Genomic DNA, 22847 nt, shown 5'->3' on the forward strand with positions numbered 1-22847 from the left:
TCTCTGTATAACCGAGGTAAGCTTCGTGGTCGAAGTCCACGGTGTTCATGAGTTTTGCCATTATTTTAGCATTTGCCACGATCCAGTGGCAGGGGGATACTTTCTCCAACTTTGGTTTGTTGGCCAGCTTGAGCGTGACACCTCCCCCGAGCGTCACCTCTTCCTCCACCGCCATAGAAGCCGGTACGAAGTCAACAATTCGTAAATAAGTCTCACCTGGTGAAGCAGACTGTATGGCCATGTTGCCAAGAAGACCCTGGAGCGGTGCCACTTGGTCGGCAGCACGCAACGGCCCTCCCCCGTACTTCTGTTGCAGGTCTGCCACTGCCGCTTTTAATTCCACTATGTGGCCTCGTTTTAACTTAAGGCTTTCCAGGTCCTTTTCTCCTGCATATTTCAAGGCACTGAGGCTTGTGAACTCCTCTTTTTCCAGAACCTCAATTACAGGTTGGGGCAGATTTTTTGCCCAAGAAGTAAAATTGAACTCCATGGTTTGCAGGACTGAAAAAGTCGCCGAACTTGCTTGCTGGCCGCCGCGCTGCTACTAATGACTTCGGTACTCGCTCTCTCTCGGACTCCCCCTTATCGGTTACCATTGTTTCATTCCAGATGGCTCTCCTTCACTCATCACCTACCCCCTGCCCTCCAACCCTCTTCCATTCCCCGCATTCGTTCCCACGGGACTTGCTATCACTTCCCCCTGCATTACCTCTACACCCCCCCCCCCCTTTCCCGCATATCTGTCTCGTTTAAATAGAGTTTATTGTCGCTAACCGCTCCCTCTAAACTCACACATAAATTCTCGCTTTGCACAGGAAGGGGGGGGGGGGTGTCTTTGTTAAATTGGGGGTGCCACTGAACAGAAAAATTAATTCAACGTAAATTCTCGCTTTGCACAGGAAGCAGCCTGGCTGTAGATGGTTGGCATATTGGGTTAAGTGTAAGAATGATTTTATCCCGTGAAAAAGCCTGGAGGCATGGAATGTGGTTTACGAGATGGTTTACACGGGAAGGAGTGTTCCTTTAAAGACTGTTTAGCAGCATGTAATTGTACAGCTCTATACTTTCTTTCCTGTCTGGGTCATAGCAAATGTTATGCATACATAGTGTACATTGGTTGTATGTATACATGAGGTTTCTGCATAAACTGCCTGTACATCTCTTGTTTCGTTTGCATAAATTAGACATGTTTAGTCACATGACATGTGTGCTTTTATCTCTGATTATTGACACCGCATACTGATTAAATTCGAGATGTAGTTGTCTTTGCAGACAGTTTAAAACAATGAGTTTTGGTTCAATGATAGTGTGTGTGTGTGTGTGTTATGTGCAAAGTGAAAACAAAACAGTAAGGGCAGGGCGGGGATGTAGCTCAGTCGGTAGCGCGCTGGATTTGTATCCAGTTGGCCGCTGTCAGCGTGAGTTCGTCCCCACGTTCGGCGAGAGATTTATTTCTCAGTCAACTTTGTGTGCAGACTCTCCTCGGTGTCCGAACACCCCCGTGTGTACACGCAAGCACAAGACCAAGTGCGCACGAAAAAGATCCTGTAATCCATGTCAGAGTTCGGTGGGTTATAGAAACACGAAAATACCCAGCATGCTTCCTCCGAAAGCGGCGTATGGCTGCCTAAATGGCGGGGTAAAAACGGTCATACACGTAAAATTCCACTCGTGCAAAACACGAGTGTACGTGGGAGTTTCAGCCCACGAACGCAGAAGAAGAAGAAGAAGAAGTAAGGGCAGGTGTAGTTGAGTATGTCGGATACGTAACAAAATGTTTCAGTCTGTTTGTTTGGTATAAAAACACCAACAGGAGAATTAAAGACAAAGCAACAGTCACACACACAGACGGGCGGAGTTGTCTAGTGGATAAGACATCGGCCTCGTAATTGGAAGTTCGTGAGTTCAAATCCTGGTTGCGGCCGCCTGGTGGGTTAAGGGTCAACTTATGTGCAGGCCTGGTAGTGCCTTATCCCCCTTCGTGTGTACGCGCAAGCACAAGATCAAGTGCGCACGGAAAAGATCCTGTAATCCATGTCGGAGTTCGGTGGGTTATAGAAAATACCCAGCATGCTTCCCCCGAAAGTGGCGTGTGGCTGCCTGAATGGGTAAAAATGGTCATACACGTAAAAACCCACTCATGCAAAAACATGAGTGAACATGGGAGTTTCAGCCCATGAACGAAGAAGAACACAAACACATAATTCTGCCATAAGGGCAGGTGGCTGATGACATGTCATGTTATGGAAATCTAGAAATGCTGCATCCTTTTCAGCTACTGAGGGCTATGAGTAAGGAAACATTTGTTTTAAGATTTCGTACTCGCACACAAAAGCTTACTCACATGCGCGTGTCCAAGATAACATTTGTGCATGGAAACACGTTGCAATAACATTTTGTGTAATAAGTGACCGAATATCACTATTCCAACTAGGAACTAAAGTAAACGAAACACCAATGCCGTTATTTTGGGGCAAAATTTGTGTTTAAGAGGGATGGGCGCTTACGTTAATACCATGTTATTTTATTGTTATATGAAGTCTTATATCGCGTGCGGATCTCCAGCATTTTATGCTTCCCTTTCTTTTTAGAAAAGGTCTAAAAGTTCGTCGACACCCGAAGGCGTCATCCTGTACGAACACTAGAGAGAGTGTGTGTTCAGTTAGGTGGGATGCTCATCATGTTAATAATGGCAAATGAGCCCGTGCTTTATTGCGTTTGGGATATTGCATGTAAGAAAAGCATTTCAAACAATATGTATGCCTCATGTTTTTCACTCAAAATGAAACGCAGATAAGTCAGAAAAATAAGTGGATAATATCTTGTTATGAACTTTAATTACACACCACGGAGTGTGAGAACATGAATCATCTCAAAAGAAAACTTCATTTACTACCAAGGGAGGTAACCAGGGCCATGGATAAAGATTTACAAGAAGGGAGATAACCGGCTCGGAATAACCTGCAAAGGCGCATTTTTGACTTGTTCTTACATGCGTGCGTTCTTTGAGTATAATGTGTGCCAGTGTGTTTGTGTGTGCGTGTGAAATTTGAGAGAGAGAGAGTTCTTTTAACAGTTAAAAGTTCAAAAAGTGAGTCACACACTGACACACACACACACACACACACACACAGGTCAATAACTCACACACAAACAGAATTCAGACCGAATGAAGATATCTTTATTCAAGGTGGTGGAAATTTCAAAGAGGAAGAAGAAGGAAAAAAACAGGAAACAAACAATCACACGCTGGCACATGCACGTACCAAAAACAACCATGTCAAACAGACTGCAGTAAAATCAGTCATTATTTAAGGCCAAAAAAAATATGTCTGTTTACGGTAACATAGGCCAAAAAAATAGGGTCGGTAGGTCGGGATTTATTTATTTTATTATTTTTTTAAAACATATTTTTAAGTTATTTTGCCAAAAAAACAGACTTTTTTTTTCTTTCCCAAATGCCAAAAAAACAGTCGAGGGTCGCGCGAAAAAATAGGGTCGGTCGGGATACCGTAAACAGACATCTTTTTTGTTTGGCCTAAATGTTTCTCTTCGAAATATTTACAGCGACGAAGACAGCGGCCAGGACTGAGTGCGTATTTCGCAGAGGGAGGGAAGGACAACCCAAAAGGGAGATAGTTTGGGTGGGGGCGGGAGTGGGTATGGGGGAGTGGGATGGAGGGAGGACAAGATATCACAGACTAGGCGAGCCTTTGCCCAACAAAAAGAAAAATAATCTTGTTTTTGTTTGTTCTGTTTTTAATGTAAACTTTCCAAAACTGTTGCCAATTTGTCATGTTTCCATCATGGTTCGGCCATTTTGGGAAACAGAGAACAGCGAAACATACAATACCTCAGCAGGCAAATGAGGTATTGGTACCTTGATTAATTAATCGAATATTTTTTTTTGCTACTAAGGAAATCTGTGATTGAAGATTGTGAAATCTGCCTGCACTAAATAATTCATCTAACTGACTGATTGATACAGCATTACTCCAGGGCGGTATAATTGTTTATTTGAATGACACATCTAAACTCTACCCCCCCCCCCCCCCCCCCCCCATAAAAAAAGGAAAAAAAGAGAAGCGAGGTGTGTGTGTGTGTGTGTGTGTGACGGTGTGTGTATGTATGTTCGAGTGCACGTGTGTGTGTGTGTGTGTGTGTGTGTTCGAGTGCACGCGCCAGTGCGCGTGTGTGTGTGTGTGGGTGTGTTCGAGTGCACACGTGCGTGTCACGGTGTGTGTGTGTGGTGTGTGTGTGTGTGTGTGTGACGGTGTGTGTGTGTGTATGTGTGTGTGTGTCGGTGTGTGTGTGTGTGTGTGACGGTGTGTGTGTGTGTGTGTGTGACGGTGTGTGTGTGTGTGTGTGTCGGTGTGTGTGTGTGTGACGGTGTGTGTGACGGTGTGTGTGTGTGTGTGTGTGTGACAATAGGGGTTGGGATGGGGGAGGGAGATGAGACCAATGGAATGATTCGTTAAACTGGCCACGACGTATAACAAATGTGCAACAGAAAACGGCAGTGTTGTTGACAACTGTACATGAAGAGGGAGCAAGAACGAGAGAGGGGGGGGGGGGGGGGGCTATTCAGTTCTATTCGCTAGACTTAAAGAAGAAGAGGGCTCACACGCGCACACACACACACACACACACACACACACACACACACACACACACACACACACATCTTGTGAACGAACACAGTTGCATAACATTTCCAACCATTCGGACATGCAAAGACATAGATATATGTCCCTGGGACATGAAAGGAAAAACTGTTCCTGCAACGAAAGCAAAGCATGCATATAATGCAGTCATAAATAAGTAGCAATCGACCGGCTGGAATGTATTCAAAGCAGGTTTTCTTTTTATCACTCAGGCGTTTCATCGCTTCGTTCTTAGCCTATGATTTGTGAGTCAGTCCAGGAGGAAGCGACCCAGGTCTTATTTTAAAGGTTCACGAACCATCCTTCCCATATAAACAATCTTGCTCACCGCCACAGATTTGCCAAGGCTTTTCCATGGGATAAGAGCACATTTCAACTTGGTCTTATACCAAAAATCAACATCCTACTTGCTTTATGTCAAGTGTTTGAATTTTTTTCTGAATTAATTTCGCACATTGACATTATAGGTGTCAACTACGAAACTAAATTGGTGGCAAATTCCCACCACGCCAAGAAAGCAGCCAGGCCGGCTACTTCCGGTACGTGCTCAGGTAGAAAGATGTTGCTACTTCCGGTACGTGCTCAGGTAGAAAGATGTTGCTACTTCCGGTACGTGCTCAGGTAGAAAGATGTTGCTATTTCAGGTCAAGGCTTAAACACACCTGTAGATATTTACAAGAGAAGAAGGTACCTCTAAGTGTGGATTTCAAAGCGTTTCAGTTTAAAGATGAGATTTGGTTACAGAAACGGGAGGAGTGAGTCTGAGAAAAGGACGTGACCTAAAGTCGATCTCACACATGAAAATCGCCTTTTTAAAACAAAGGGTAGAATTTTGCAACAATGAGAATAAAATCGCACATGAAAAGAAATATGTGCTAAAATTGTCATTCAAAACTTATTCGAAAACTAATTTGCAACACCATGAGAAAAAGTTTGAACGCAACAAAGACCTTGTTCAGTTTCTCGTTGCCTTTAAAGTCTATTGAAAGCTGTAAAGAAGAACATTTTCAAAAAGAGAAAGGTACAGTGAGGGCACAATTCAAGACAAGAAACACGTACTCCATCAAAATATAAACAAGCACAATGTACCTGTCCTAAAATAGTCCTCTGTGTCTGCAACACACACATTTATGTACATAGTGATGCTAATGAATTCCTTTACATAATGATAATAATGGATTCATTTACATAATGATAATAATGGATTCATTAACATAATGATAATAATGGATTCATTTACATAATGATAATAATGGATTCATTTACATAATGATAATAATGGATTCATTAACGTAATGATAATAATGGATTCATTTACATAATGATAACAATGGATTCATTAACATAATGATAATAATGGATTCATTTAGATAATGATAAGAATGGATTCATTAACATAATGATAATAATAGATTCATTAATGTAATGATAATAATGGATTCATTTACATAATGACATTAATGGAGTCATGTACATAATAATGACTCGTCGCGATATAACCTTCGTGGTTGAAAACGACGTTAAACACCAAATAAAGAAAGAAAGAACATAATAATGACGATTACCTGACCAAAACTGCCAGTTACGGGAGAGGAATATCAGATTTGATACGTTAACATGTATTCGTGTGAATTCGCACAATTAAGTTGTAACATGACATTCTGGTGAAAGTGTAAGACCACTTGTTGGCAAAGTAGAAAGTACAAATATATCTTCGAAGACACAAAACCGTGCATAACGTATGTCTGGTGCTTATTCAATGAACCACAAAATCGTTATTTTCACAGTTCAAGTAGAGGAAAAAAGAAATCACCATATTCAATAAACTAAAACAAATCGTCATTTTCATACTTCAAGAAGACGACAAATAACAATAAAATATCCAGTTATCCCACAAACTTGTTTTTTCACACTGAGAAAAGACGAAAATTGATATGAACATATTCAAATAATTACAAAATCGGCATATTACAAAATCGGCATTTTAACACTCAGAGATCACGAAACATGAAATACCAACGAATCACACGCTGCTACGTGCATTTCTTTCTAGAGTTCTTCACATTTGAACAGCGGTTGAATTTGAATTTATAAATGCAGAATTTTCTTCTCATTATTCCTTAACGTATTCAACAGTGTTAAGGCCAAAAAAAAAAATAGGGTAGGTAGGTAGGCAATCACTTTTTTTTTAAAACTTTTTTTTCTAATGTGTACAAATTAAACCTACTTGACAGGGAAATAAGTGTGCGACACGGGCGCTTTTGCTTTCATTGCGTTTTTTGCACTCGTTTTTTTTTGTTTGTTTTGTTTTGTTGACAAATGTAATAAAAAGTTATAGGATCGGCCCCTAAAAATAGGGTAGGTCGGGTTACCGTAACCACACCTATTTTTTTTTTTTAGGCCTAATAACTTCTTTGAGTGCGCTTTTCTGTTCCATGTCCGCTTTTGTTGACAAATAGTAAGGCCATTGTTATAACCGACTATACGGCAGTGCCCGGAAACAGAAAGACACTTTACCAATCTGCACATGATCCAAACCGAAAGAAAACAAGATGAAGGGGGGGGTGGGGGGGGGGGGGGGGACAACAACCCAAACACGCAACACTTTAAAAGCTGAAAATGATGTTTGCTTTACAATAAAAAGGAGGCGAAAAAACACACATTGTTTAAAATTGATAGGACCCCTTTTAAAAACAACAGTGTCTGAAGTAAACCCCACCAGACGTTTTCCGGAGATAACTCTGTCAGGGCTTTGGTGACGTTTCCGAGTTTAGGTTGGCAATTTCTTCGCACATCAACATAATCACACAACAGACATCGCCATATTTAGCACACTTCTCACATCGTGTAGCCCATACCCGTGTGAAATGAAACGAAATTTCATCTGAGAAGTGATCAAAACACGATCAGAAATAAAAAATAAATATGATCAAATTCGTTAATTTAAAACACAGTGATGACGCACGTTATAGACGGACAGAAAATTTATTCAAACACGTGCAGTTTCCTTTACAGATTTGTTTAAAAATAGCAGAGAAAAACGTGCATACCCGATTGTCCTCCAGTCAGAAAGGTATTACAGGATGAGCTTAAAATTAATGATTCAGACCTTCTCGTAAAACAATTCTCACTATCTCACATCTGCTCAGAGTGGAATTTCCTTTTTTAAATTTTCTAAAAAAAAGCCACTCACGGCTTTAAATAAATCAAGTCATTAAAAACTTACCCCCTGTTTTGAAGTTATAACACGTTTTGGACAGGTCTTTAACAACCTGTAAAATGTTTGTCGATTTATACCCATATAATTAAAGACAGAGTAAGCCTCCCGTAAACCATCACAGATACGGTCAGGCTTTTACACACAGTACAAACACCCTTTCATTTAAACACTCACCAATTGAGAACATCCTAGGTGCCCTCCGTAAAGAGCGAACAATTTTCAAAGAATTTATTTTTGCGTGGTTCATCTTACCCCTGAGCCATCGTGAACCCGTGTGATCCAGTTTTCCCTTTTCACAATGCAGTCGTCATAGTTAGTCATTTGAATGCGACTCGACGTGAGCTTATCTAGAATAGCACGTTTTTTATGCACGAAACAACGGCTGTGGTTCACAAGAACTCCAGCGATGGCTTTTGACTGTTGAGAGGAACGGCGATTTGCACTGATAAAACCGTCGTCTGCCACGACCCTTGCGTGACCCTGCTTCCGGGCTTTTCTTTTTTTAAACTTTCACAACTTCGAATTGTTCTGATCTTGTCTTAATGAAAAACGAATTCTTTTATGATTAAAGAATGTTTGTGTAACAAGCTGTCAATTTATTATTTAGATTTTAAAAGTTAGGTCTAGCGCAAAAACGAGGCGCCATTGTTCTTCAGGGCCAAGTCCACGAAAATAAATTCTTGGAAAATGTCTCACGCTCGACAGAAAGCAGCCAGGATGTTCCCGTTCGGTGAGCGTTCAAATGGAAGTATGCTTGTACTGTATTTAGACGCTCTGGGAGCTCTGCCCGGTGATGGTTTACGGGAGGCTTACTGTGCCTTTAAGGGCTCCGCATACAGACAGAAAACGATTGCTGCATATCATGACCACATTTCGATGTTCAAAAACATTAGCAATATGTACAGTCATTTTTTAAAATTTATCTTATCTTCTAATATATGATGTATTGCACTTTAGTGTGTCCATTTCTTCTTATGTTATCTGATCTTATATAACCTGATGGTGTGACGGCGAACGCAAGAAGAAGAAGAAGAAGAAGAAGATCTGATCTTATGCCATCTCACCGTCTATTATCTTATCCCAAGGAACGATTCAGCCAAAAAGAGAGCACAACAAGATGAAATGATTTTTGAATTGTGTGCAAAAACGACCAATCATGTTCTTGAAGCGTCATGGAAACATGCGCCCCTCAACATCAATCATTCCTCTTCCGAACACAAACACCCGTTTTGTGATCACTGTAAACATTAGAAACTCCTCTCGTGATCACTAGCACTGTCAACATCAAATACTCCTCTCGTGATCACTAGCATTGTCAACATCAAACACTCCTCTCGTGATCACTAGCACTGTCAACATCAAACACTCCTCTCGTGATCACTAGCACTGTCAACATCAAACACTCCTCTCGTGATCACCAACACAGTCAACATCAAACACTCCTCTCGTTATCACTGTCAACATCACACACTCCTCTCGTGATCACTGTCAACATCAAACACTCTTCACGTGATCACTGTCAACATCAAACACTCCTCTCGTGATCACTGTCAACATCAAACACTCCTCTCGTGATCACTGTCAACATCAAACACTCCTCACGTGATCACTGTCAACATCAAACACTCCTCTCGTGATCACTGTCAACATCAAACACTCCTCTCGTGATCACTGTCAACATCAAACACTCCTCTCGTGATCACTGTCAACATCAAACACTCCTCTCGTGATCACTGTCAACATCAAACACTCCTCTCGTAATCACTGTCAACATCAAACACTCCTCTTGTGATCACTGTCAACATCAAACACTCCTCTCGTGATCACTGTCAACATCAAACACTCCTCTCGTGATCACTGTCAACATCAAACACTCCTCTCGTGATCACTGTCAACATCAAACACTCCTCTCGTGATCACTGTCAACATCAAACAATCCTCTCGTGATCACTGTCAACATCAAACACTCCTCTCGTAATCACTGTCAACATCAAACACTCCTCTCGTGATCACTGTCAACATCAAACACTCCTCTCGTGATCACTGTCAACATCAAACACTCCTCACGTGATCACTGTCAACATCAAACACTCCTCTCGTGATCACTGTCAACATCAAACACTCCTCTCGTGATCACTGTCAACATCAAACACTCCTCACGTGATCACTGTCAACATCAAACAATGCTCTCGTGATCACTAGCACTGTCAACATCAAACACTCCTCACGTGATCACTGTCAGCATCAAACACTCCTCTCGTGATCACTGTCAACATCAAACAATCCTCTCGTGATCACTGTCAACATCAAACACTCCTCACGTGATCACTGTCAACATCAAACACTCCTCTCGTGATCCCTGTCAACATCAAACACTCCTCTCGTGATCACTGTCAACATCAAACACTCCTCTCGTGATCACTGTCAACATCAAACACTCCTCTCGTGATCACTGTCAACATCAAACACTCCTCACGTGATCACTGTCAACATCAAACACTCCTCTCGTGATCACTGTCAACATCAAACACTCCTCACGTGATCACTGTCAACATCAAACACTCCTCACGTGATCACTGTCAACATCAAACACTCCTCTCGTTATCACTGTCAACATCAAACACTCCTCTCGTGATCACTGTCAACATCAAACACTCCTCTCGTGATCACTGTCAACATCAAACAATCCTCACGTGATCACTGTCAACATCAAACACTCCTCACGTGATCACTAACACAGTCAACATCAAACACTCCTCTCGTGATCACTGTCAACATCAAACACTCCTCTCGTGATCACTGTCAGCATCAAACACTCCTCACGTGATCACTGTCAATATCAAACACTCCTCTCGTGATCACTGTCAATATCAAACACTCCTCACGTGATCCCTGTCAACATCAAACACTCCTCTCGTGATCACTGTCAACATCAAACACTCCTCTCGTGATCACTGTCAACATCAAGCAATCCTCTCGTGATCACTGTCAACGTCCAGATAAGAATATTGTAACAGTGATCTTGGATTATTTACTAATCATCCTAAACGTGGAAATATATATTATCACTATTTCTGGTGTGAGTGAACATGTGAATATATCAAATAAAAAAAGTCAAACCAAATTAAACACAAATCGAGATCACACAAGCGGAACAAACACACACAAACATGTCAACGCAGAATAATTTCAAAGAGAAGCAACTTCGTTTTTAACAACCAGTTCGCTCGATCAGCTATACTCAATCCAATCCGCGCACACATAATTAAGCGTCCATTTCAGTAAGGATATGAAATTAGTGCACCACAAAACATCAAATACTTCCTTTCCGTGAGTAGGAACCGAAGCGTCTGGTACAACACTTTGCGCAAAGCACACTTGGAATTGAAAAGATCCACTGGAAAACCTCACTGAGTGCTGAGTGTTTTGTCCCAATGATTGTAAGCAAAACCAAGACCATGTCAATCTTCTACGACTGTAAGACAATGTTTGTGGTCACCCCACGCGTAGGAGTACATGCATACATCTGATCACTGAAATATCACACACTTCTGATCACTGAAATATCACACACTTCTGATCACTGAAATATCCAAAGACACTCGAGTTGTCTGAAAACGGTGCGATGGTCTAAACACTCACTATGTTTTGTCACAGAAGTCGCACCATCAAGTCGCACACCTCAAAGTTGTGGAAGCAACACGAGTTGTCCACCTCATGTCGATAGTTAAAGGCTCCCGTTGTTCATAACAGTCACAAAACCAGCTCGCCATTTCCAAATCATTGTCCAGCACAGACAGGCCTTGAGTTTGTTTGTTTGTTTGTCTGCTTAACGCCCAGCCGACCACGAAGGGCCATATCAGGGCGGTGCTGCTTTGACATATAACGTGCGCCACACACAAGACAGAAGTCGCAGCACAGGCTTCATGTCTCACCCAGTCACATTATTCTGACACCGGACCAACCAGTCCTAGCACTAACCCCATAATGCCAGACGCCAGGCGGGGCAGTCACTAGATTGCCAATTTTAAAGTCTTAGGTATGACCCGGCCGGGGTTCGAACCCACGACCTCCCGATCACGGGGCGGACGCCTTACCAGGCCTTGAGTGGGGACTCGTTATAACCGCCATTGTGTATAACACACACGGCTCTGCTTCCTGGACTGAACGAGGCACGTCGAAACGGACGAAAGAAAAGCTTTCCTTTTTCTCGCTTTTGTCTCGACAGGGGAAAATCCCGTGACCCATATGCTACAGGATACAGGGAAGACCGCCACAAAAATTTCCGTCGCACTACATCCAGTCTGGGCATGCATGGCGGACTGGGAGGTTTAAGGAGTCCACCCCTGTGCCGATGTTCACGTGCCAGTAACACAAGAGTATCACAAGAAACCGGGTCGTCGCTCGTCATCACGTCTGGTGTGCATGTCCTCGTAACATCTGTTGTGCATGACGTCATGACGTCTGGCAATCATGACGTCTGGTATGCATGACGTCATACCATCTAGTGTCATGTCCTCATAGCGTCTGATGTGCATGTCCCCACTACATCTGGTGTGCATGACGTAATAGGTCTGGTGTGCATGACATAGGGTCCATGCAGAAGAGGATTTATTCCTTATCCTTATTTGCATTGTATAATCCGTGTAGCTTGATGTGAAAGTGACCATTCTGTCGAGGCAGAAGAACCAGCGGAATAGGACCATGTCTCTGAAGACAGCGAAGCAAGTGTGAAAGAGTGTGTGCGTAACTTGGGATCTCCTCGCTATCCTTGTCAGTGTCCGTGTCATATAGGAAGACGACGTGTGAAATTGCAAAACAAGAGGAACAGTGTGTACGTGTGTGTGTGTGTGTGTGTGTGTGCATGACCGAGGATCTATCCCTTAACATTGTCCAGGCAGTGGACACAAACCAGCCAATAGACGATATCATAGACACCACAAAAAGAGGCGAAAGAGTGCGTGCGTGACCGAGGATGTGTTGCCTTCTCTTTTCATGATCCATGCCGTAGATGTGACGAGCCAGTAGACGAAGTTGAAGTGCGCGTGACGTAGGATCAATTCACAATCCTCGTCAGTGTCCATGTCGTAAACACAGACTCGCCAGTCAACGTTAACAAAAGTGAAAGAGTGTGTGCATGTTTCAGGATCCATTGTCTATCCTTTTCAGTGTTCACGTCGTGCACTTAAAGGTAGTCGAACCAGCAGACGAAGTTCAAGCGCGCGCGACTATAGTCCTGCACATATCCCCCCCCCCCCCCAAAAAAAAAAAAAAAAAAAATCCTTTAAGGATTTACCCCGACAAAATATGCACAGTTTAGCTTCATGATACAAAGTTAGCCCTTTCTTTGCTACATAAGGATTTGACATCTAGACTTTGATTCTAACGTGGCGATTGTAGAACATTGAAGGAATGTGGGGTCATTGTAGGTATCTTCAGGCGGTCTTTTTTCTACCTGGTTGCCATTCATCTCATTCGTTTTCACGGTTTTATATTCAATTAAATAACGAGAAATATTTATCATTCGAAAGTACATCCCTTGAAGATAACGATAAAATAATGAGGGCCCCAAAGGGTTTAAAATCGTGATCGTGATTGGCGTTTTTTGACCTTTCTGTGACCGTGATTGCCGAAATTTCCATTTCTGTGATCGTGATGGGACTTTGCCCGTGATCCGTGATGACAAAAAAATCAAGTCTCGTGATCGTGATCGTGATTTGTTTTCGTGATCGTGATGGGCATTATTGCAAAGCATTTTATTTTCAACGTACATTTTTCACAGCTGTATCACTCTATGATCCTCTATTCGTCAAGGTGTTTGTGATCGTGAAAACAAAAATCAAGGTAACTGTGATCGTGAAAGCTAAAATTTCCCTTCCCGTGATCGTGATGATACCCCCCCTTTGGGGCCCTCAATAATAAGAGTCGTAGAGCTAAACTTTGTTTGTGTTTTATGGGCATTACGTCATCCGCCATGATGGCGTCAGAATTGTGAGTTTTCCGGTCATAGCGCATTTAACTTTAGTGTTTGCTAAGAGCACAGACTACCAAGCTTCACAAATAAAGCATGTGAGCATTGTGTGATGTACAGTGAATTTTACGATATGCATTTGGTATGTTTTTACTCCGCAACAGTCGAGATAACCTGTAAATTGTAACGTTACCCCCATTTCGTAAGAATCTGTACGCGCATGCTAGAGTTGTATTAGTAGCGCTCCAGAGAAAACTACTTCAGGAAAAACAAGAGGCGAAGCCCTCAAGGCTCCCGTAAGAAATCGACAAACAGTAACACAAACTCAATGACTCCGTCACACACACACACACACACCAGGCCGGCGTATCAGTTCATTTTATGGGGGGGGGGGGGGGTTCCAAAAGTATATTGTGAAGATATGGGTGTGAAGGCGCGAAGCGCCGAGCCGACGGCGCAAAGCGCCTAGCTTGCTAGGGGGGTCCGGGGGCATGCCCCCCCGGAAAATTTTGAAAAAAAGGATGCACAATGGTGCAATCTGGTGCATTCTGAGGATAATCATTACCACTGAGTTTCAGGCAGCAGATTTTGTCACTGATTAATACCCCAAAAAACCACAATTTTTTTTTTTGGCTGAGGGGGGTTTCCGCAAACCCCAGAACCCCCCCCCCCCCCCCCCCCCCTCCCCTCGTCCGCCCCTGGTCACACAGAGTCAAAACTAACGCATCGATATCTACTCCATGTGTGAACTTGTGACCGACGACAGTTACGGTACACATGCACTTTTGCGCATCCGTTTGAACTCGTGAACTCGTGGTACCTCTGTGCTATTGATGACTCAAACCTGTACTATCGGGGATCCACTAAGGTTTCCGAGACTGTGTTTTGTCTGTTTTGAAATGGTCTGGCGGAAGAGCCGATTCTTAAATTTGCATAGGTAAAATGATCGCTTTTTGCTCAACACCCCTCTGGGTTGGGTTTATGTTTAAGTATTACGCGAGATTATGCGCGCTTTGCTTGGAATTCTCGAGTGGAGAAGACGTGTGTTTTGTGCGGCGTGTTTTCGATGCCGTTGTGTGACATGTCTGTCACGGGTTGAAATTCTTTCGGGATGTGAAGATTTCTTTGCTGAATGGCGGAATGTGCGACGGGGTTTTCGTAGACGGGTTTTCGTAGACGTGACGGGGTTTTGGTAGAAGGGTGTAGTTAGATTCAGTTAGTTTTCTTTAGAGGGGTGTAGTTAGATTCAGTTGGTTTTCGTAGACGGCCGGTCTCGTTAGAGGGGTGCAGTTAGATTTCGTTTGTTTTAGATAAGAGTTCTATTGTGTTTTTTTAATTTTTTTTTTTATTAAAGTTGACTCGGAGTGAAGATTTAGAGTAGAGGTTTGGAGTGTAGTTTGGCCGTCGCGATATAACCTTGAATGGTTGAAAACGACGTTAAACACCAAATAAAGAAAGAAAGAAAGAAAGTGTAGTTTGGAGGGAGGATTTAACGTGTTTTAAAGCATAGTTTTAGAGTGGGGATCCAAACCATAGCTTTAGAGTAAAGGATTTAGAGTGTTGTTTTGGGTTCTAGTTCTAGAGAGTAATACATTGGAAGTTTTGTATTTGAAGGTAAACCCCCGCTTTCCCACAAAGAACCTGGTAATTTAACTTGTGTCAGTTGCTTTGAGTGTTTGAGCTTGGTGAGAAAGCAGCACTCTGTATTATGGTCAGGGTAAAGTACATTTGGCACTCGGTTACACATGTATAATTTTCAAAAGAAGGCAAACAGATAAAATGAATGTATTTGTTGTTGGTGTAGTAGTCCCTGAAGGAGATCTTGTGCAATCCTCACACACACACACACACACGACCGCACACACACGCACGTACACACAGATGCACTTTTAAAGTGCATCAGCATAATTATCATGGCAAAGCTTATCCATAATCATTAACCTATATGTTGGAGTGCACAGAATATCCACTCAGAGTTGTGATTTTAATTTAGCATTAAGCTTATCTTTTACTTTTGATTGTACGTGACTGTGGATGTGTACGTGTGCTTCAATTCTGGCTCTCCATTTGCTAGCATCCACTAGGATTTTTTGTTTTATTAATGGAATAAGACAAGTAGGCAGCAACTGAATTTCAACCTGTGTTGTATCTGTAACAAAAGACATTTTCTAAAATCGCCACGTTAGAATCGAGTTTATTTTGACATTTTTTACTTTAAAACAGCAGACGTAGTTGTAGTGCTCGTGACGTAGGATCTAATCATTTTTCTTATTGTCCATTCCATAGACGTAGAAGAGCCAGTACACGAGGTTAAAGAAGGCGAAACATGAGGGGAAGACGACCCTGGATATCTTGTCTACTCGCCGCGCTCTGGCCCGTGACGAGGAGTTGCCGTCCAGCATGATGTGCCGGTTCATCTCCCCGTTCACCTGTCATGCAACACAGGTAAAACACAAATGATAACACGGGTATCAACACAGGTAAATAAAAAATGAACACAGGTAATAATACAAAGGTAATAACAGTTAATAACAAAGGTAATAACACAGGTAATAACACAGATAATGCCACTGGCATTTATTTATTTATTATTTCATTTTATCTTATTGATTTTTAAAGAGTGTTTAATTAGGTTTCTCCGTTTGTAAAGCCCTGATATATCTCTCAGAAGAAAGCTCCCCCCCCTAAAGGTAATATTCCTGAAACAAAATACAATTTACAAACTGCGGTAACTGTGGAAAGTCAAAATGAGTAATTAGTAATGATATGATTACAACAGTTAGGATTAAACTGTGTGGATCATGCATAAGCAACGTTCACTTTCCTATGTTAATAAATATGTTAATTATTTGAGGTCAAAGGTAACACTAATGGTAAGAAGCAAAGAATAAAATGAAGCGAATACACAAAGATAAATACTTAGCATGCGGAGTACACAATGTGAAGCGCTTTCTTTCTACTAATCACGGTAGAGTACTATACTCAAAGCAGATGACGGTGAAATATTATTCGAATAAAAAAAGCAAAGATAACAAAAGCAGCAAAACTGACAGGTCAATCACACACAAAAGCTAGCAGATCTATTTCTCTCACACACACACACACACACACACACACACACACACACACACACACACACACACACACACGTACCTACTTACTCACATACGCGCGCACTCACACACACACACACACACACACACACACACACACACACACACACACACACACACACTTCAGTTTCCTACTGCAAATTCGAGTACCGTATATACTTGGCCAAAACAAATGGCACCACACTAGGGCAAAAGCATTGTGTGTAACTATCTTGCCTAATGCATGTGATTGTACTTAGATATGCACACACGTACGGACAGCCTTACGTCAGTCTTACAATGCTACTGTGCGGAAGAGGCAGAACTATCAAACCTTTGCGACAGTTAACACCTTTGCGACAGTCTTACCTCAGTCTTACAATGCTACTGTGCGAAAGAGGCAGAACTATCACACCTTTGCGACAGTTCACACCTTTGCGACAGTCTTACCTCAGTCGTACAATGCTACTGTGCGGAAGAGGCAGAACTATCAAACCTTTGCGACAGTCTTACCTCAGTCTTACAATGCTACTGTGCGAAAGAGGCAGAACTATCACACCTTTGCGACAGTCACGCGGGACAAGAAAAGTCAGAAGAACCGACACGACAGTTGAGGACTTCAAAAAGAGAGAGAGAAAAAAAGTTTCTAATGACTTGTGGATGTTTCTGAATTCTACAAAATATTTTTAGTACAGTCATGATATGTTCAACCTAACACCAATTGGCTAGCTTGAGTGCATCTAAAACAACTGAAAAAACTTAACTCAATAACTGAAACTGAAACTGTGTACAATAAGAGAGCAAGCCATGACAGCAACCTTCTGTTTGGAAACAGAACTCGTCTAACAAAGTAACACAACAACGAGCAAAGCATCGGGAACTGCCATTTCAGCCAAAGCATATGCGTTAAGCCAATAATTACATCGCGTTTCAATGTTATAAAATGCACAGACATATGTGCTTTCCTTACTTGTACTAGCTCACACACACACACACACACACACACAGTTCAGAATTTCTTGTTAACATTCTGAAATCAGATTGTTGTTGTTAAATTCAGTTTCACTGACCAGCAAAGACAGTTGTAAGAGTCGTGTTCTAACGCTTGTGACAACAGACAGCCCAGGACGGAAAAGCAATGTCGTACTCAAAGATATAGGTATTCACTGAAATACTTTCCATAGTTTAATTGGAAAATACAGTTACATTCGGCATGAGCTTTAAAACTGCTCACTTGAGCACAGTCCTAAACATCAGTTTGCCTTTGAAGTTTCTGAAACATTGTAAAAAAATTAATTTTAAAAAAGCTTTAAAAAAAGCTTACATGGCATCTTGGCAGCGAGGTGTACAAGCATAGAGACTGGACCTGAAGCTAAGCTTCGCAACGTTCATACAGTTATGCTGTACAATGCAAGCATACAGAGACTGGACCTGAAGCTAAGCTTCGCAACGTTCATACAGTTATGCTGTACAATGCAAGCAGCAACAGTGCCGTCCAGTCAAGCGAGGGACTGTCGGTTCTTGATGCCAGCAGCAGCTGCAGAGCTGAGTGCAATCTACCACAGCGCCATACCCACCCCATTGGCTGGGGTTGTCGAGGCCTCCACGTCTTTGCAGTTGTACGCTTTCCCTGATGTGCTGAATATCCGCGTTAGTCGCTATATACACACAACAGTACCAGTCAGTGTCAACCCTTTCCCAGAACTGAAAACACACACACACACACACACACACAACCATACACACACACTCTCTCTCTCACATACACACACACACACACACACACACACACACAGACACTCACACAGACACACACACACACGCTGCACTCCAAAATATACATTTAAACTGACCATATCGCCTTCAACTAAGCAAACAAATTCCAACAAAATGCTCGAGCTCAGACCCATTTTGAAAGACTGCATCAACAGCTTAATCCGAACTACAACACCGACCATAATATGTCATTATTGCTTGCATTTCTGTCGTGTGTTTTGTCCTCCCACACAGCATACTGTGCCTACCTGTCCCAATATAGGCCAATTAAAGAGGACGTAAAACTCAACTATCTTTGACAAAGCAAAGATAATGATTAACGTTTTATCTTAAATCTTAAACATATTCAAATTGTGCATTATCGTTAACAGTGAAACAAATCAAGTGCAAAAAGGTGACGAAATGACACCATAGAGAACCGTTTTCGTAAAATACAATTCAAAGGGTGCAAAAGCTCTACTGCGCCATACAAAGTCCTCTCCAGGATTTAAAACCATGTCAACATGAATACCTGGAACTTTTGTGGCGTGACTGCCTGATGAATGTTATTATAAGACGCCATTTAAAATGTTGTTATACAAATACTACAAAACAACCAGTAAACAGTTGAGAAAATGGTCACCAGGGGAGATTATCAGCTTGCTGCAAGTCCAAGTGCAACTAACAGCTGCTATCTCCCTTGTCAGCGTGTTGATTTGATTTACGTATTATGGCGGTCAAGGGTTTAAAGCACCTTAAACAAAATCAAAAAGAAAAAACAAAAATCCAAACAAAAATCATTAAAATCAATAAATAATAAATACATAAATTAATTAGTAAATAAATAAAATAATGAATTAATAAATAAATTTACCAATTAATCAATCATTAATCAATAAGTCAATTAATAAATAAGTCATAAATCAATCAATTAATAAATAAATAAAGCTTCTATACACTTAAGAGCAATCAAGTTTGAAAACTGGGGTAAAATTAATATTACCGGCGAAAACTTTCCGCTGCTCAGACAGCTAATCGGGCAGTTCTTACTGCAACCCGCCTACAGATGAGACAGAAGAAAAACCCGTGCAGTTTTTACCACTCCATTAAAAACACACATCGTGATCTGTAAGGCACAGAAGACTGTCATGCTATCAAAATCAACCTTCAGCACTTTTTATAACACCAGTGCTTAACCGGATTCTGCCACTATCGTTCTCAAGTTAAAGCTGAACAAGGTTGTTGCTTTTTACAAACAAAAACAAAAGGCATCCAGACTGTGCAAAACTCGAATATAGGTCATTTAAAGGTCTGCCTCCTTGTGGTCATACTCATTGAATGTTTGTAATAGTTTTTTTTGTTTCTACACACCCCAGCCAAACCATTCATTCACGTTTAATTTCATTCAAACTTTCTATGCCATGAAAGGCACTCAACTTGGCTGTCTGGTAAACTTTTCGAACCAAACATTTCTTTACAGTGATCACGTGACCGCCTTCCAAACAACGGTACCCCCCAAATCGACTTGACAAAAACTAAAGGTACCAATTAAAAAATCGACAAAAAAATCAAAATAGGCATAACTTAATAACTTTGACATACGAGGAGAAAGTCAAACCAGTTATCTATCCAGAACAGGTTGTTTTGTTTTGCAAGTTGTTTTTGAAATAATTCACTCTGCACATCACTTTTACAAAAACATATATCGATGTGTTAAAAATCGTTCTGCACATCAGACCAGCAAATAACACTTGGATATGTTGACCCCCAGTTTGAAAATATAATATTATACCGAAACCAAGGACTACCGAAACCAATGATTACCGAAACACTGTTTGAACACGCACGAGTGTGTACCGCCATTATTTCATGTTCAGTCCAGTATTCCCTTTTCACGCAAAAGCTATACGGAGTTATTCCTGGAATCATGTTAATTCAAACTGCAGAGAAACTTCGAAACTGACTCCCAAGCGTTCATGCCAAAAGAAAGAAATATAGAAAGTAACAAAACAATACAGACACACAGACCCGTGAAATAAATGCAACACATTGGCAAACAAACTCCGAATCTGTTCTCCAAGCGTTCATACCTCAGCAAATAATGCGTGCTGTTCGTTCTTTACAGAAATAGCCAACAGCCAATCATAAGGTTGGAAAGTGGACTCTACCGACATGGGTGTACGGGTAAGTTTCAGCGGCTCACGTCTTAAAATCTCTGTATAAAAAAAACCTGTCCACCCGTTTCAGAAAAAATGCTATGAACGGGACCCCGTGTGGTCCCCGAAAAGACCACATGGAAAAAGTCTTCAGAGATCCGCTATGGTTGGTGCGCAGACGGCGTGGACCTATCGTTTCTTGTTCGATATTCAGAAATGGCGTGTTTCGTTTGGAAGCTGACTATACTGTGCTCAGATATCGTTTTCCGGAGTGGCAAAGGACTGGAAACACTCAGACACTATGTTTGTGTTGAAACTGTGCAACGAAAGCGGAAAGTGGCAAAGGACTGGAAACACTCAGACACTATGTTTGTGTTGAAACTGTGCAACGAAAGCGGAAAGTGTGTGTTCCCCACAGGATAAAAGCATAGCACTGCACATGGAGACTCCTTTTTCCGCATGGGAGAGACCAAGGCTTTTTGGTTTCACGGAGTGTTTATCTAGTCAGCCCAGAAAACAACCTAAGAATTATTGCAAGATTTGATTTTTTTATGTCTACTTGTAGAGAAAATTTAGCCCTTTAACATAAAAATGATCTAGGAAAATCTACGGTTTATTTACTGAGATAAAATTAAATAAAGCATAATTAATCCCACGTTCTCATTCATTCAGGCAACATTGTACAGCCATAGCGGGAAGGTGTGCGGCGTATCACTCAACACCTTATCAGCGGCATGGTTCAGCTTGCCTTGGCTGCATCCGCTACCATCGTTAGTGAGCCTGTTACAAAGGATGCTACGACCCGTTGGAATGCGTTTGCTTAATCGCGTCGTTTCCGCGTTTTTTTGGGCGTCAGTGGTTAAATTTACACTTCGTGGATGTCGACACTCCAAATCCATGAAGGTCAGTGACTTTTTATCATTCAAATGTACATTTTTGTTCAATCATTTGATGAGTACGTTAGAAAGGTTTACTTGTATTTGAAAGAGGTCTGCTTCCATTCTTTTGTATGGTTCCCCGTTTGCACAGTGTTGCTGTTTTGATCCAATTCCTCAATTGTTTTCGATAATTCGGTGTTTTTGTGTGTGCAGCTTCTGATATGGATGAAACAGAAGGGCTTTGCTGTATATGTAAATCTGTATGCAACATCACCATAAAGCCCCTAGACAGTGCAACATTGAGAGTAGAAGGCGCCAGAGGTAAATATTGTTTCACGATAATGAATCAAACAATTGGTGCTTGGTTAAGATTATTAGTGAGGGCAGAATAGTCCGTTTCAATCAATGAAGATTAATACATAAATATTCATGCAGTTTTTGGACATCTCTCTATCTCTCTCAGTCTCAATCTCTCTCTCTCTCTCTCTCTCTCTCTCTCTCTCTCTCTCTCTCTCTCTCTCTCTCTCTCTCTCTCTCTCTCTCTTCCCGAGCTCTCTTTCTTTGCAAAACACACACACAACCACACACACACACACCCACACACACCCACACCGGCCCACACACACACACACACACACACACACGGCACACACACACACACACAATGATGTGATTTGCCAAAAAAAATAAAGCGCGTACCTGTGCATTCATTCGATAGAAAAAGGAAATTGGAAATCTGATTATAATGAACCGTAACATAAACGTTATTTTTTATTTTAGACCGAAATATGACAAATGAAATTTTACACAGATCTCGACGGTCATAATTGCCAGCGTTATCCCGGAGAACAATGAATGGCTCGTTCTAAGTAAAACATCATTTTCGGGTTTAAAATGCAAATTACGTATAATTAATGAATCGAGTATATATATGAGCAACGGTTTGTGTTTGTCAGTTCATATGTCATGTCTTGTCAACAGGAATCAACAGTGCAAGCAAGAAAAGAGGTGATAGTGTGCGAGCGACCGCGGGAAAACGAGTTCACAAAGAATGTCGTAAACTTTACACCAACACACACGTCATTGAAAGAGACCTGAGAGCACAGAAGAG

At 41.6% G+C, this 22847-nt stretch overlaps 1 protein-coding gene across 15 annotated transcripts in view; it reads right to left on the bottom strand.

Moving 5' to 3' along the window:
- Positions 1–14539: 14539 nt before the first annotated feature.
- Positions 14540–22847, bottom strand: part of LOC138968370 (glycine receptor subunit alpha-2-like) — a 146447-nt gene continuing 138139 nt past the window's right edge. For 6 of the 15 annotated variants that reach the window (XM_070340948.1, XM_070340946.1, XM_070340944.1 and 3 more), the window contains one exon: positions 14540–16284. In XM_070340948.1, the coding sequence (XP_070197049.1) occupies positions 16111–16284 (174 nt within the window). In that variant the 3' untranslated portion in view covers positions 14540–16110. Of the gene's footprint in view, positions 16285–18524; positions 18606–19705; positions 19763–22847 lie in introns of all 15 variants that reach the window. The other 9 variants (XM_070340936.1, XM_070340933.1, XM_070340943.1 and 6 more) reach the window with 2 other exon arrangements.

This window comes from Littorina saxatilis, linkage group LG6 (genome assembly GCF_037325665.1).
Source record: "Littorina saxatilis isolate snail1 linkage group LG6, US_GU_Lsax_2.0, whole genome shotgun sequence".
NCBI lineage: Eukaryota > Metazoa > Mollusca > Gastropoda > Littorinimorpha > Littorinidae > Littorina > Littorina saxatilis.